The sequence below is a fragment of the Panthera onca genome, chromosome B3 (assembly GCF_046562875.1).
Source record: "Panthera onca isolate mPanOnc1 chromosome B3, mPanOnc1 haplotype 2, whole genome shotgun sequence".
Classification (NCBI taxonomy): domain Eukaryota; kingdom Metazoa; phylum Chordata; class Mammalia; order Carnivora; family Felidae; genus Panthera; species Panthera onca.
This window is the reverse complement of record NC_138344.1, coordinates 73,778,833-73,792,504: the sequence shown is the minus strand read 5'-3', so window position 1 is coordinate 73,792,504 and position 13,672 is coordinate 73,778,833. Positions and strand designations below refer to the sequence as shown.

Here is a 13,672-nt window from a genome sequence, read left to right as displayed (position 1 = left end):
ATGAGTGCCAGACTCTGCCTGCTCCCTGTCCTTTCCACCGCCAGCCTGGAGCTCTTAAAGTTCCTGAAAAGAGGGAGTCCCTGTCCCTGTGTCAGAGCTGTGCGAACCAAAGCATTCCACATCTACAGAGGAGGAAGCCAAGGCCCAGAGAAGTGAGGTGTCCTCCCTGAGTCCCAGTTCTGCTCAGTCAACCATACAAGGGAGGAGAGGGAGAAATGTCAGAAGAGAAAACAAAGGCACCGGAGGGGTGAGCTAATTCTATGTGCTGGGAGACAGAATTTTAGTGTCAAAGCTGAAGCTACCCTCCACCTACCCCAGCTCTGAGGCTGCAGGGGTTACAGGTGTCCTGAGATACCCATTCCCTCCTAAATGAATTTCCCACTGACACTAGGGAGGCTCAGGGCTCGCTGGGGATGGAAGTTCATAAAAGGGTTGACACAGGCCCCTTATGAGTAACCCACAGGGTGCCCCCCACTCCCTATCATCCTCAGGCACAGCCAGCTGAGACCCAGGTCTGACCTCAGCCTCTATGGTCAGCCCCTCATCATGAGGGGATCCCGAGACACTGGAGCCAGCTGCCACTGACCCTGAATCAACAGGCACTGTGGACCAAAGCTGGGCATTACTCGTTTTAGTTTGGCCTTCCAAACAGGCACAGATGAGCACAGGTGTATGTACAGGTGCGCACCATAGATCACACTCCCACTCTCTCTGAGCTCTCACCAGGGACAGTCTGGCCCAGGTCATACAACTGCCCAGGGGACAGACAGGGCTGGCCCCTCTCCCATTCTGCTCCAAGCAAATGCCTGCCCCCTGCTGGGCTTTATGGGCTCAGGTTCTCCTGACCATCTTCTCATCCCTTCGCCTGGCGCCCCATCTCCTGAACTGACCTGGCTAAGCCCCTCCTATGCTTCCTCTGAAGCCTTGATCCCAACCCCCCCAAGGGTGGAGAATGGACTGTGCATGGATCCCTGAGAATGTGGAGAAACCAGAAAAATACAAAATCTGATTGGTTCTAGCTCTGGAGAGGCTGCCAGTACTGGTGAGAAGCCAGGGAGGACATGAGGACAGGAAAATCAGAGCAGTCAGACCAAGAGAGACCCATGATTATCACCGAAGGGAGCAGAGCAGTTCTTCCAGAGTTCCAAGGTTCAGCCAGGGGTTGGGGTTGGGGGCTGCATCTGGAAGGAGCACCCCAGAGAAAAGGAGTTATTTCAGGGTGGGAGCAAACCAGTGTTAGAGGTAGAGCAAGCCACTGAGCTAGGTCATGTGGGCTCTATAGGGCTATGCAGGGACATCCCAGCTGCGCTGGACTATCATGGGCCAGGCAGGGCTGATTCCTGGGCTGTGGCAGGGCCTGTTCTCCAAACCCCCTTAGCCAAACTCTCCCACAGCATTTATGTGGACAGTCATGACTAGCCTGTCTCCTTCCCAGTCTGTGAGAGCTCAAGGACAGGCCCACCTGTCACTTCTGAATCCCTGGGGCCCGGCACAGGGCCTGCATACAGGAGATGCTCAGGAAATATTTGATGAGGCACTGGTAAGCTGGAAGACTGGACCCACTAGTGGAGGGAGCTGGAGATGAGGCTGGGCCATTTTTTTCCTGAGCTATAGGAGTTTAGTACAGTGTCCAGATCACCCGTACAGATAGGTGTTAGGCAAGCTGAGTTCTAGTCCTAGCTCTATCACAAGTAAAGAGGTCGCTCCCTGTGACTAGGCTTGTTTTCTCTTTTGTGAAATGAAGTCATCAGACCAGCTGATGTCTAAGGGCTCTTCCAGAGCCAGCATTTTGGGAAGTTCTGCCCTCATCTGGTGCCGCAGGCTGACCTCGCTCCTGTGGCCTGTGGACCAAGTCCTTCCCACACCACAAGGGGGAGCTCTACACACACCCCAGGCAAGCACCTGGTCCCAAACTCACCAACGAACCTGGGTGTGCAGGTATGGCAGGTGGGCACTTACATGGGGAAGGCTTGTGCCTTCTCAGACACAGGACTCTGGGAACCCAGCCACCAGGCACACCGCAAAGGCCTGGCACACAGAGAATGTAGACAGGAAGTTTTGTGTTGAAGGAAGTTTTCAGCACCTTCAGTGCAGCTGCCCTTCCTCACTGCTCGGACCTGGTTGCAGAAGAGGGACCATGACCCGCTCCAGGCAGCATTTCTATGAATACTCCCTGGCTTTCCTAATCTGCCTGATTTCTGGGGAAGAAAAAGACTCACCAGTAGGATTTGAATCTTTTAATTTGGGAATGACCAGCTTCCTCCTGCCCTCCCTCCCCAAAACACCTCCTTCCTGTTGGAGCTTCATCAGAGCACTGAGCCCCACAGACAAGTATCTGGTGACTTCTCAGGCCAGAATCCATCTCTGTAGGCCTGGCTGGGAGGTAGTAGGCTGTGGGCTAGTGAAACCAAAGGAAATGTGCACTGTTGCCTTTGTCTGGCTGGGCCTGGGAGCCAGGTAGCTCAGGGTCACTGCTGGTCATCTGTGAATATGGAGGCAGGCAGGGAAGGGCATATCAGGATGGGGTAGCTGGAGCAAAGGGTAGAGGGGGCATCTTCTCTCCCCAGAGCACGGACACTCACCCTGGGTGGTCCTGGGTGCCATCTCAGTCCGGTAGATCTTGAAGGCATCATAGGCAAAGATGGAAACCAGGATGATGCCAAAAACCTGTGGGAGTAGAATCAGGGATGGCACAATAAAGGCCATTGGCCACCATCTATTAGGCAGAAGGAGATGGGTGGTATGGGGCAAGGTGTGAGCCAGAGGCCTGGGCACTGGCTTGGGCTTGTGGGGAGGCACAGAGAGTGTGCAAACACCAGCCAGAGGTCCTTAGGGCCTGGGGAGCTCTGTGGGGCTGGACTCACAAAAGCAGCAATGGCAGCTCCATCCCGGGAGGTCACAGCCGCAAAGGAGACCACCAGGAAGATGATGATGGCACTGACACAGCGGAGGAAGTCCTGGGGGGTCGGGGGTGCAGGGTCAAGGGAAGTCAGAGGGCAAGGGAACATCACCCTGAGGTTTTCCAGGCTGGTCAGCAGCTTGACCCTCAGACACTATGAATCCCTGAATGGAGATACCCCTGGACACAATATAAAGCACTTGAGAGAAAGAGAGAGAGAGACAGAGACCCCACTGCTAACCAGGGAAGGGATACAGGTGAATGCAAAGAGACCAGGACGAGAAGCCAGGCCCTGGGTGGCACAGGGCTGGGGCATGCCAGCCAGGAGGGCCAGGGCAGGGCTGGACCTGGACCTGGACCTTTGGTGAGTGGAAGAGCAACTCTAAGTGACCTGCATCCTTGTTGTCAGTGACAACAGTGAAATCAGGGTCAGGGCTGGGCCCCTTACTGACCCAGGAAAAGGAGAGAGGCTGGGAGGGAAAAGGAAAACTTAGGATTCAGAGAAGAAAGGGACCAGAATGAGGTAGGGGAGGCAGGGTCCCTCACCAGACACGGCCAGTTCAGCCGATCAAAGCGCTGATAGTACTGGGTGGCGTAGAGGAAGAGGAAAGCGAGTGTGATGAAGAACTCGAGCAGTGCTGCAGCCATGTAGGCGGAGATGGAGGCCGTGAAGCAGATGAAGATGATGAAGGTCAGGGCCTGTGGGACCAAATATGTGAAGCTTGCCAGGAAGGGGACACAGGCATGGCCAGATTTTTGCCTTCCCCTCCTGAGGAACTCCCCCAGGCTGGCCCCCACCACCCATCCTTGGAGGCCTCCCCATCTCTGGTACCGGGAGCCATACTCCAGGGTGTTTGCCCATTGAGGGAAGTCTCCAGCTTCCCACTTCCCCCTGCCCTGGATCCCAGCAACCCCAGCAGTGTGGCCCAGCTGCACTGCCCCAGGGAGCACCATTCTATGGAAACCACAAAAGAGGTGTCCTGCTAAAGCACAGGGTACAGGGTAAACTCCAGCCTCTGGAGTCATGCCCACAGCAGCCCTGCACCCCCAGAGGGACCCCCTATCCCCACTCCCAGATATCAGAAACTCCTCTAAACAAGGACCAAAACAAGGCCTTTGGTTCTATACCCAGAGACAAAGTTTAGAAGGCAGATGGACTTTAAGGGTCCCTGGGCTCTGGCAATGTAGGATGACATATATGCAATGGACTTAAGTTTACACTAAGGTCTTGTTAAGTGACAAGGGAAGATCCTTTCCTGAGAATAGATGTTCATGGGGAGCAGACAACAGATACAGTGGGAGTGCAGAAAGTCTGCCCTTTTATGTCCGGTCTAACTTCAGTTCTTCCTGCTGCACCTAAACCTGCTGTAACTGCCTTCAGATGGAGAGGCAGCAAGAAGGCAGGGTAGGAGGTGAGGGCAGGGCAGCTGGGGAGAGCAGGGGTGTCCAGAAAGCCTGGGAAAGGAGGCGGCTGAGGAGTGAGCCCAGTGGGGGCCCTGGGACAGGGAGAGGGAGGAGTGGGATAACACTGGGAGAGATCGAGGCGCCAGGTTGGGGAGGTGGCTGTTACCAGCTCAGTTTCCAGCAAGATGCCTTTGAGGGAGGAGAGGAAGGTCTTGTCCACGGCGAAGCCCTGGAGCACTGCAGCTGCCCCCTCTTCGGGGGGCCGGTCCCGGCGATCCCGAGCACTGAGCATCTCTGTGGGGCCCACCAGGCACAGCCCCCACTGCCACCAGCCCGGGAAGGGTACTGGGAAGACGGAAACCTGGAGAGATGGGGAAGCAAACAGGAGCAGGGAGGCACTTGGAGAAACCTGAAAGAGAAGTGGGCAGGCTGGCTGTGGGGCCGCAAGGAGGCTTGTCCAGATGGGTCTTCTCCCAGCTGCCCAGAGTGCCCCTGCTGGGGCCTGCAACAGCCCCCCAGGAAGCACATGGGGAGGGGTGGGGCGGGGCAGGGAGGAGTGGTCAGCCTTCCCCTTACTGGAGCCCAACCCCGCCCAGAGAAAGGGAGGGGGGGGGGAAGGAGGAGGTCCACAAAGAAACCGGAGGAGCCAGGTGGTGAGCCGAGAAATGGGCTAGACTAGGAGCCCCCCAAGGACCCGGGCCTGAAGAAGTTTGCCTCCCCCTCCCCTAACTCCTCTCTTCCTGGCTGTCCTTTCTCCCTTTTCCTTTTAGGGATGGTGGGAGCTGGAGCCCGGCCCAGGCAGCACCCCCCAGGACCAGGCTGTAGCAGCCAAGACTGAGGACAAAGGCAGATTGTTGGGGGGACAAGGGGGCGCTGTGTGCCTGCTGCAGTGCCTCAATGGGCCTCTGTCTTTCCAGCATGCCAGGAGGGCAGACTGACCCCCACTCCAGTGTTCAGGGGTAGGCCAGGGAGCCAGAGAAGGGGAGGGATGGGAGGCCACAGCAGAAACTCTGGAAGGCAGAAGAACAGGGCAGTAGGTAAGGGCTGACGGTGGGGAAGAAAAAGAACCAGGCTGGGGAGCTTGGTGTTCAGGCACCAGGGACGCCAAGACAATTTAGGCCATTTTAAATACAGATTATTTATTTGGATAAATGTCTCCACGCTCAATAGCAGCCTCTTCCTCAGAGCCTAGTAACTGAACCAAGGTATGTGCAAAGGAGATGCTCACTGAGTGTTGGATGGATGGATGCATGCATGGAGGCATGGAGGCATGGATGGACAGATGAACGAACAAATGAAATGAGGGCCTCTCCACTGACAACAAGGAAAGTAGCAAGAAAGTGCTTGTGCTGTGCCAGGGCAGCTGGGGATGGGAGAAAAGGAAGAGATGGGGGTGGCGGCCTCCAGAAACGAGGAGGGCCTTTATGACCTTTCCCAAGAGGAAATGCAGGATGCTCTCTTTTAGCGGCCATAAACAGCTCCATTGCTTCACCCTGCATTTCCCATCCACTCCAAATGGTGAAATGTGCGGATCCCCCCAAAGTCCTCCACCCTGTCCCACAATCCTGCTGCTCCTGTAGTGTTTTGTAAGGGTTGAGCATTCGGGTTCCTGGCTCACCATGGCAGGTGGTCATGCACCCAGTTCCAGTGTTCCACCCGGGAACCAGCTATGGGCACATGACTAGGCCATCACTCGGGGCCGCACACACACACAAGCCAAGGAGACGCGGTAGAGCCTTTGTTCCAAGCAGTAGCCATCACGGGTACCCTGCTCCCCAGGGCATGGCCGCCGGTAGAAGACAGTCTGGTTGTGGTAGAGCAACTCCGAGTTGCCCAGGGGGTCCATGTGGGAGCCAGTCTGTAGGCTGACACAGTGTGGACACAGGCAACGGGCGTGGTACAGGTCCTGAGGGAGCCGGTTCAAGTCCCTGTCCAACCTGTGGGGGTGGCACTCATCAGACTCTGGAGGGAGACTGGCTGGGCAGACAGGGGATGGGCCGGAAGCAGGGAGGTCCCAACGTGGAAATGTAGTGTGGCAGGCCTGGCTGTTTGTCTCAGCTCTTGCACCCACTTGCTTAGTGACTTTAAGCAAGTCACCCCCTCCTCTCTGGGATTTGTTTCACCCCCTGTAAGTGAGGATCGGGGAAAGAAGAGTGGTTTTCTGGTCCTGGGAGCCCTTGCAGAGGCAGGGGAAGGCTAGCAGCCTCCACCAAACAGGCTCTGCTTCCATCTGATAGTCTTGCTGGGCTCAGGCATGAGGTTTCTTTTTGTAATTGTCATTACACTTTCAGCGTTCTTTTATAAAGTAAAAACTGCTCTTACGTCCAAGTATTAAAAAAACTGTAAAGTTCACTGTCTCCCTACCAGTCCCACTCCCCAGAGGGAGCCACTGTCAACCATTTTCTGCACATCCTTCCAGACACTTTTCATGCATATATTATAAACACACATAAGCGAGCATGGTAACACTTATTTACTCATTCTGAAAGGATTCTGTGGCCAAAACAAGACTTGAAAAGTAGATGCTCCAAAGGTCTGAGACTCCCAAAGGCTAGCAGGAAACAGTCGCTCGGTTGTAAGGCCATTCTCCTACAGACAAGCCCTCCCGAGCTGGGGCTCAGCTGGCACAGCATTTCCCAGAGTAGGTTCCCTCATAACTACCCTGCAAGAAAAGAGGCCTGTGGCCAAATGAGTTTGGGAAATACTGAATTTATGTCTTCTTTTCCACAGACTTCTTGCAACCTTTAACGCTCTGAGCACATTATGAATCTCTGAGGGGTGAGGGCTCAAGCAGCTTTTCCCACACTTAACTGTCATCATTAATTTCTGATTAATGTGGGACGAGTATCGCCAAGAACACTTTGGGGAAGATCAGCCACGTAGTCTTCAGGGGGTCATGGCCTCCAAACAAGGGGTCTGGACCCCAGCCAAGTCAACCATCGGGCACCCAGCCTCCCCAAAGGGGCTCCCACCTCTTTTGGATTTAGCCCAGGACCCAGCCAGACTTCTAAGACCACTTCAAAGCATGGTGACCTGCAGTCTCCTCCCTGGATCTGGTCTCAATCAAAGCTGACCTTCCCCCTTCCCCCTGAACTTGTCCACCCATCCCAGAGTTACATTTATGGGGAATGGGAACACAGACGCCCCAAGAAGACACAGGATAGAGATCCCTTAAGCCCTAATTTTTAATATATTGTTTTGTTGTCCTGATTTCAGTGCTCCCTAATATTTTTTACATCGTGGCACAAATAGAAAATTTTAATATATGTGTAGCACACCAAATGAAAGAGTAAGACTGCCCATAATCAAAGGTTCAACCGACTGAGTAGCTCAGGCAGTTGCACATCCGGCTTTTGATTCCGGCTCAGGTCATGATCCCAGGGTTGTGGGATCAAGTCCCGAGTGGGACTCTGCACTCAGTATGGAGGCTGCTTAAGACTCTTTCCCTCTCGCTCTGTCTCTGTCTCTCCCTCTGCTCCTCTCCCTTATGTGTGCGCTCTCGAAAAGAAAAGAAAAGAAAAGAAAAGAAAAGAAAAGAAAAGAACAGAAATAAAAGAAAAGAAAAGGAAAGGAAAGAAAAGAAAAGAAAAAAGAAAAGAAAAAGCTGAGCTTTGAAATCTTGGGTAATTGGCTATCACCCAATAAGAGTCAGAGCTACCCAGACTAGGCCTTGTTGAAACACTCAAATCTTTATGGAGTCTCAGATAAAAAGGGGCAGGCAGGCTGGAATTGTGTGGAACTCCCCAGACCCTCGCATATACTCTGACAGGCACACATGCAAGAATTTGGGAGGGGGCTGCAGACTCACTCATATCTCCAGGGGGAGATAGACCTGCTGTTGAGGGGTCCATCTTCACTGGCCCTGCAGGATTCTAGGGGGTGGATGAGGCTAGCGCTCTCTGGCGGGGTCATGAGCACAGTGTTCTGCGTCAGCCATTCATGAGTGGGGTTCTGCCCTTTGCTGGGGCAGCAGCTGGACCAGTGGATGCAGTCCTTCTTGATCCGAATACTGAGGGTGTGGGTTCCCATGGCCATTACCAAGAACACGATCACCTATAGGAAAAGGCCAGTAAGAGACCTGCTCTCAACTAATCTGGGTACTCCTTCCCCAGCTGTTCCCAGTTGAGATCCTGGTTTCCAGCTCCACCTGATCCCCAGCCCCAAACCCAGAGCCTGGCCTCTCTCCGCCCACAGCAACATCTCAGCACCTGCCAGGCCCCCTTGCACTCACCTGGTTCATGATGGATGCTGCTCGCTCAGCCAAGGTTCTGCACTGGCTGACAGGTGGGGCCTTGTGGAAGCAGGCTGACTGGAGCAGCTTGGGCGTCCTGGTTTTATTTTCAGCAAACCTGTTTTGTTTATTCAAATTTATTTCCACAACCTTTTGGAGGGAGTGACCTGACATTAAAAAACAAAACAAAATCAAAAAACCCTGAAAGTGTTTTCAAAAGCTGCTCAAATGCCATCTGCATGGAAGTTATAATTCACATCACACCTTGATAGCCTATTTGGGACACTTTGTTCTTTGCACCTTTCCTGGCATGGGGTCAAAGTAATGGTATTCTGCTATTCTGGGCATTGAGAACTGGCATTATGGGAATTTCCCTGGCTGGCTTGGTACTCCAAATTAGGGAACATCATCTGGTTTGTCTTCAGGAAGCCTCATTTCCATGCTCCCACCCAGGGCCTTGTCTTCACCATTCCCTTTCTTCTCAGACAGCCTCCTGATCACTCACTTCAGGGAACCTTTCCCTCTCTCTCTGTTGACCCTCAACCCTTCTGTTCTCTGACCTTCAATGACCTTCCTCACCTTCAATGACCCCAACTTCTAGGACCCTCATCATCTAAGATTTCTTCCTTGTTGTACATTACCCACTCCCTAACTTCCCTTCGCCCTCTCCAGTAGCTGCCCCACCCCCCCATCCCACCCTTCCCTGAACTCCTCTGGGCCAGGGATACAGGTCTAACCCCACAGGACTGCCAGGAATACCCTGACCCCATCAGTTTATTGACTGGATGCTCAGGGTCTGATGGAAGAAGATGTAGGTGGTTGCTTCCATTGCATAAATGAGAAGGTGAGGCCAGGAAGAGAAAGGGCTCGGTAATTAACAGCCTCACTAAGACCCAACATGAGGTCCCACCTCCAGAACAGATCTGCCCCTACCCCCACTCACAGGGCATTGGGGACAAAGGCCATAGCAATGTTAGCTGCCCCTCTCAGGCAATAGGGCAAGCCCACCCAGCCTCAGCCCACCCCCAGCTCCCTGGGCCACTGGGGGAGCATGTGTGCTCAGAAATGCTTTAACTAGACCTGATTGCAAAGACATGGGTCAGCCAGGGGTCACCCCTCCTGGGATACACTGCATTGAGAGCAGGCCACCTACTTCCCTCCGGGTCTTTTCCCTCCATCCTTGCCCATCGACCCCCCTCATCCCCCACACCCACAACCCCCCCAACCCCAACACACTCATACACAGACATGGTCTCTAGAATGATGTTTTCTGATTTGCATGTGCTTTCCCTTAGAAAATACTCCTCTAGTAACCAGGGACTCAGAAAATAAACAAAGGGAACCAGGAAGAACTTAAACTGCAGAATGAGGAGGAATCCTTCAAATGTTGTAGGGCAGAGCAGCCCCAAAGCAGAGGAGTGATGAGGACAGGGGGCAGTCTGGAAAATTGGGAGAAGCTGTGCTGGTGGTTTGGGGGAAGCCTGGAATTAGGGGTGAGGTGGGAACTTAGGGGAAATAGGTGGTGGCTGGGAGAGCAGGAGCTCTTAGGAAAAGCACTGAGGCCAGGAACATATCACCCCGCTCCCATTGACCCACTGTCTGCGCTATGCTCCCTGACGCCCTCTCATTTCTGCATGCCACTGGCCTCAGCTCCTGTGTGTCACGTGCCAGGATGGTGCCAAGCTTTGTACATGCACCAGCTCATTTTATCCTTACAATAAGACCATGAGGTGGAAACTATAATCCCCATATTACAGATGAGAAAGCTAAGACTCAAAGAAATTTAGTAATCTACCTAAGCTTGCACAGTTAGGGAGCAGCAGAGCTGGCTTTCCACTCCAGCCCTGAGCAACTCCAAACCTAATCTCCTGGCATGGAGATGACACACTGTGCTGACACCCAGTAAGCTGCAAATGGATGAGAAGCCCACGCAGCAGTATGTGCTTTCCTACTTACCCAGGCTTGGGCCAGGACAGGTCTCACTTGAACCTGCCAGAGGCCATGGGATGTTCCTGCCCACTCAGGCACTCAGCCCTGCTGTCTGGGATCCACTGCTCTAGCTCCTTATTCCTCAGAATTTGGTCTGGCACATGGCCACCAGGGTGGCTTTTGGTGTTCCTGAGAAACCCCCAACCGCAGAAAAGGCTCTGAGGGTGCACTACCCTCCCACGAGAGCTGGATTCCTCTGGGTGTCCCCCAAACCAATCACAACCACAGACCTGACATTGGCCCAGATCTTCCCATCTTGGCCCTGTCCAGGAAGGGGTGCTCGAAAGATCTGGAAGTGATCCCAGCTACTTGTTTCACTTATTTATGCTGCAAAAGACCCCCATTACCCTTTAGGAGAAGCCTTTGGGGTGTTCCCCTACCTCTGTACCAGGATGTCCTCTGAGGAAACCCCTAAAAGGCAGAGGGGGCCCCCTCCAAGCACACAGTCGCCCCTCAGGTTGGCCTTTCCCCCACTATGATGATCAGTTCTGACCTGAGAACCTGTGCTCTGAGTCACACACACCCCACCCCTCTGGTTTGCTCAGCCTCTGCCCTTATCTCAGTAGCAGCTCTGTGAGACTCCTTAGGGTGATCCCCTGCCATGAGAAACATTTTCCAGAGGGTTTTCCTCCTGGGGTAACTAGTTTTGGAATCCCTGAGTCACTTCAGCTTCCAGGGAATCCTTGGGGGTGTGGGGAGAAAGGGGTGGCAATGGGAAGAATGCTGGAGGCGGAAACAAAGGAAAGTTCACCTCACACCTGTCCTCACCTGCCTGGGCCCAACTGGCAGCCAGGAGGGGTTGGCTGAGTCCCTGGGAAGAGGGATCAGCACCCAGAAGGAAAGGGCAGGGGAGATGTAATGGAACATATCCCCACCTTTGGCCAAGAAAAGCTCTGGGGGCTTTCAGAAAGCTAGAATGGGACTGTCCTGCCCTTTCGCAAAAAGACATCCCAGTCCTCACCTGCTGCCTTGAAGTCCTGACACTGCCTCTGGTCATTTCTTGATTTTAGGTCCTCTCTGGACCATTCTGCTCATTTGTAGAAGGGTTTTTGTTTTTTGTTTTTGAGGGGGTAACCTGGTTGAACACAAAAGCGCCAACCAGCTCAGCTGCTCTGGACCCCAGCTCCTGAAATAATGCTGAAACCACAGGACTCAGCAGAGTCTGCTGAGGCTCATCTGCACACATCTGATGTGAGGTAGGGGCATTGGTCGTTAAAATGCTGAAATGCTTCTGCCCCTGCTGGTAAATGCATGCTGTCCTCAGCCCAGGGGGTGGGGGTGCATTCTATATCACAACCTGCCTGTGATCCAGCAACTGAATGCCTGGCCCAGATGGGGGTCTCCAGAATACTGCTCCCGTGTCCTGATTAGTAAGTGATAATGGTACTGGTTGCTACCTATTTATACTATCCCTTTAGGTACAAAAATGTTTAGGCTTAGGAGCCTGCCTTCAAAGAGAACCTCGTCTGGCCTGGGCGACACGTGGAAAATCAAGGTGAGCTGGACCCAGCAAGTCCCTCCCCCAGCCCAGCACTGATGCCTGCCCATGGAGGGCCCTGGGCTTACTCAGATTTGTTCTACAGTCATGGCTGCCCTGTTCATTCATCCACTCACTAGCTATTTATTGAGCACCTACTATATGCCAGCCACTATTCTAAATGCTAACAGGAATGCAGAGGAGGACAAGCCAGATAAGTTCTCTGCCTCATGAAGCTTACGTTTTAGGAGGAGACGGATGATAAACAAGGAAACAAGATAATTTTGGATAATTAGTGCTACGAAGAAAATGAAACAGTGTTATGAGCTAGAGGGCTGAGGGGGATGGAAGAAGGGGGCTGCTTTAACTTCGGAAGCCAGGGAAAGCCATTCTGAGAATGCAGAATTTGACATGATGATGGAAAGCATGTGGGGGAAGAGTGGTCTAGGCAGAGGCAGCAGGACATGCAGAGTCCTAGAGGTGGGAAAGAGCTTGGCATATTTGAGAAACAGAAAGGACAATGTGGATAGAAAACGAAGGATAAGGGGGAGGGTGGGATGAGATAAGGTAAAGAGGTAGGCAGGGGCCAGATCACACAAGGTCTTCCAGGTTGTGGTAGAGCATTTGGACTTTATTCCAAGGTAAGGGGGAAGGTACTGACTGGATTCGAGTATGATCTATGTGAGGTAAGTTTCTCAAGGGCACGCACGGTTTCCTTGACCTTCTGCTGCCCCCATAGGGCTGCCATCAAATAACAATAATAATAGTTGCTTTTACCCAACATTTACACAACATGGGCCAGGTACTGTTCTCAGGAATTTCTTTTTATTTTTTTTAATGTTTATTTATTTTTATTTTTGAGAAGGAGAAAGAGGCGGGGGGGGGGGCGGGGGGGAGAGGGAGACAGAGAATGCCAAGTAGACTCCATGCTGCCAACACAGAGCCCGATGTGGGGCTGGACCCCATGAACTCTAAGATCATGACCTGAGCTGAAATCAAGAGTTGGATGCTTAACAAACTGAGCCGTCCAGGTGCCCTTTTTTTAGGAATTTCTTAACCTCACAACAAGCCTGATGCTATTGGTTCCATTATTATCCCCACTTTATAGACAGGGAACCAGAGGCTCCAAGAGCCTTGGCTCCATGCCAAGGTCACTAACTAGTGTTGAAACCAGGAGTAGAATACAGGCAATCTGGGTGCTGTGGGGTCCAAAGAGAGGAGAACTGGAAGAATTCTTGAGCGCCTGAGTTTTGAGCAGCAAGAGGAGTAAAAACAGGTCAAGGAAGTCATGGTGTGGGATGGAAGAGACTAGCAGTTGGCCCTGCTGGGAAGGGGAGAGAAGCTGGGGCCCAGAAAGCCAGATGAAGGGGTTCCTTCCTTTCTGCCCCTCGAATATGACCAGGGTAAGCCCTGAAGCTGAGGGCCCAGCGGCCTGAGGCTGTTGCCCAACCAGGGTCTAACTGCCAGCCTGGGTTTTCTCCAACCTTACCTGGAGCCCAGAGCTCTCCCTGAAGAAGGTAGAATCGCCTTAAACCTCTGCAAAGGAGAAGGCAAAGATGAGATAAGGACAGAGAAAGGCTCTTCCTGGCCTCAACAAAAAAACACTTCCAATTTTCATGAAAGTAAAGTGGGGGGTGGGGGGGGGCAGCAAGATGAAGAAAAGTCATGGAGG

At 53.0% G+C, this 13,672-nt stretch overlaps 2 protein-coding genes across 3 annotated transcripts; both read right to left on the bottom strand.

Annotated features, from left to right (window-relative positions):
* Positions 1-81: 81 nt before the first annotated feature.
* On the bottom strand, positions 82-5,061 carry CMTM5 (CKLF like MARVEL transmembrane domain containing 5). 2 transcript variants are annotated; one of them, XM_060619267.3, is made up of 5 exons: positions 4,470-5,059; positions 3,446-3,598; positions 2,865-2,957; positions 2,583-2,667; positions 82-2,482 (listed from the first exon to the last, which is right to left on the bottom strand). In XM_060619267.3, the coding sequence occupies exons 1-5, from the start codon at positions 4,593-4,595 to the stop codon at positions 2,469-2,471; spliced, it is 471 nt and encodes a 156-aa protein (XP_060475250.1). In that variant the 5' UTR covers positions 4,596-5,059; the 3' UTR covers positions 82-2,468. The 2 variants fall into 2 exon arrangements, with proteins under 2 accessions (XP_060475250.1, XP_060475251.1); XM_060619268.3 differs by lacking the exon at positions 2,865-2,957 and having other exon boundaries at positions 4,470-5,061.
* A 309-nt stretch (positions 5,062-5,370) lies between these two features.
* Positions 5,371-8,694, bottom strand: IL25 (interleukin 25). The gene is made up of 3 exons (XM_060619266.2): positions 8,535-8,694; positions 8,112-8,356; positions 5,371-6,240 (listed from the first exon to the last, which is right to left on the bottom strand). The coding sequence occupies exons 1-3, from the start codon at positions 8,541-8,543 to the stop codon at positions 5,985-5,987; spliced, it is 510 nt and encodes a 169-aa protein (XP_060475249.1). The 5' UTR covers positions 8,544-8,694; the 3' UTR covers positions 5,371-5,984.
* Between the last annotated feature and the right edge of the window lie 4,978 nt (positions 8,695-13,672).

Bases quoted from the DNA above. Each gene is read 5' to 3' on its own strand.
- CMTM5 (XM_060619267.3), bottom strand. From the start codon at position 4,595: ATGCTCAGTGCTCGGGATCGCCGGGACCGGCCCCCCGAAGAGGGGGCA. The intron at 2,958-3,445 runs GTGAGGGACCCT...CCGACCCCCCAG, and splicing joins GGCTGAACTGGCCGTGTCTG to GACTTCCTCCGCTGTGTCAG. The intron at 2,668-2,864 runs GTGAGTCCAGCC...CTACTCCCACAG, and splicing joins GAGCTGCCATTGCTGCTTTT to GTTTTTGGCATCATCCTGGT.
- IL25 (XM_060619266.2), bottom strand. The intron at 6,241-8,111 runs GTGAGTCTGCAG...CCACCCCCACAG, and splicing joins ATCTCCCCCTGGAGATATGA to GTTGGACAGGGACTTGAACC.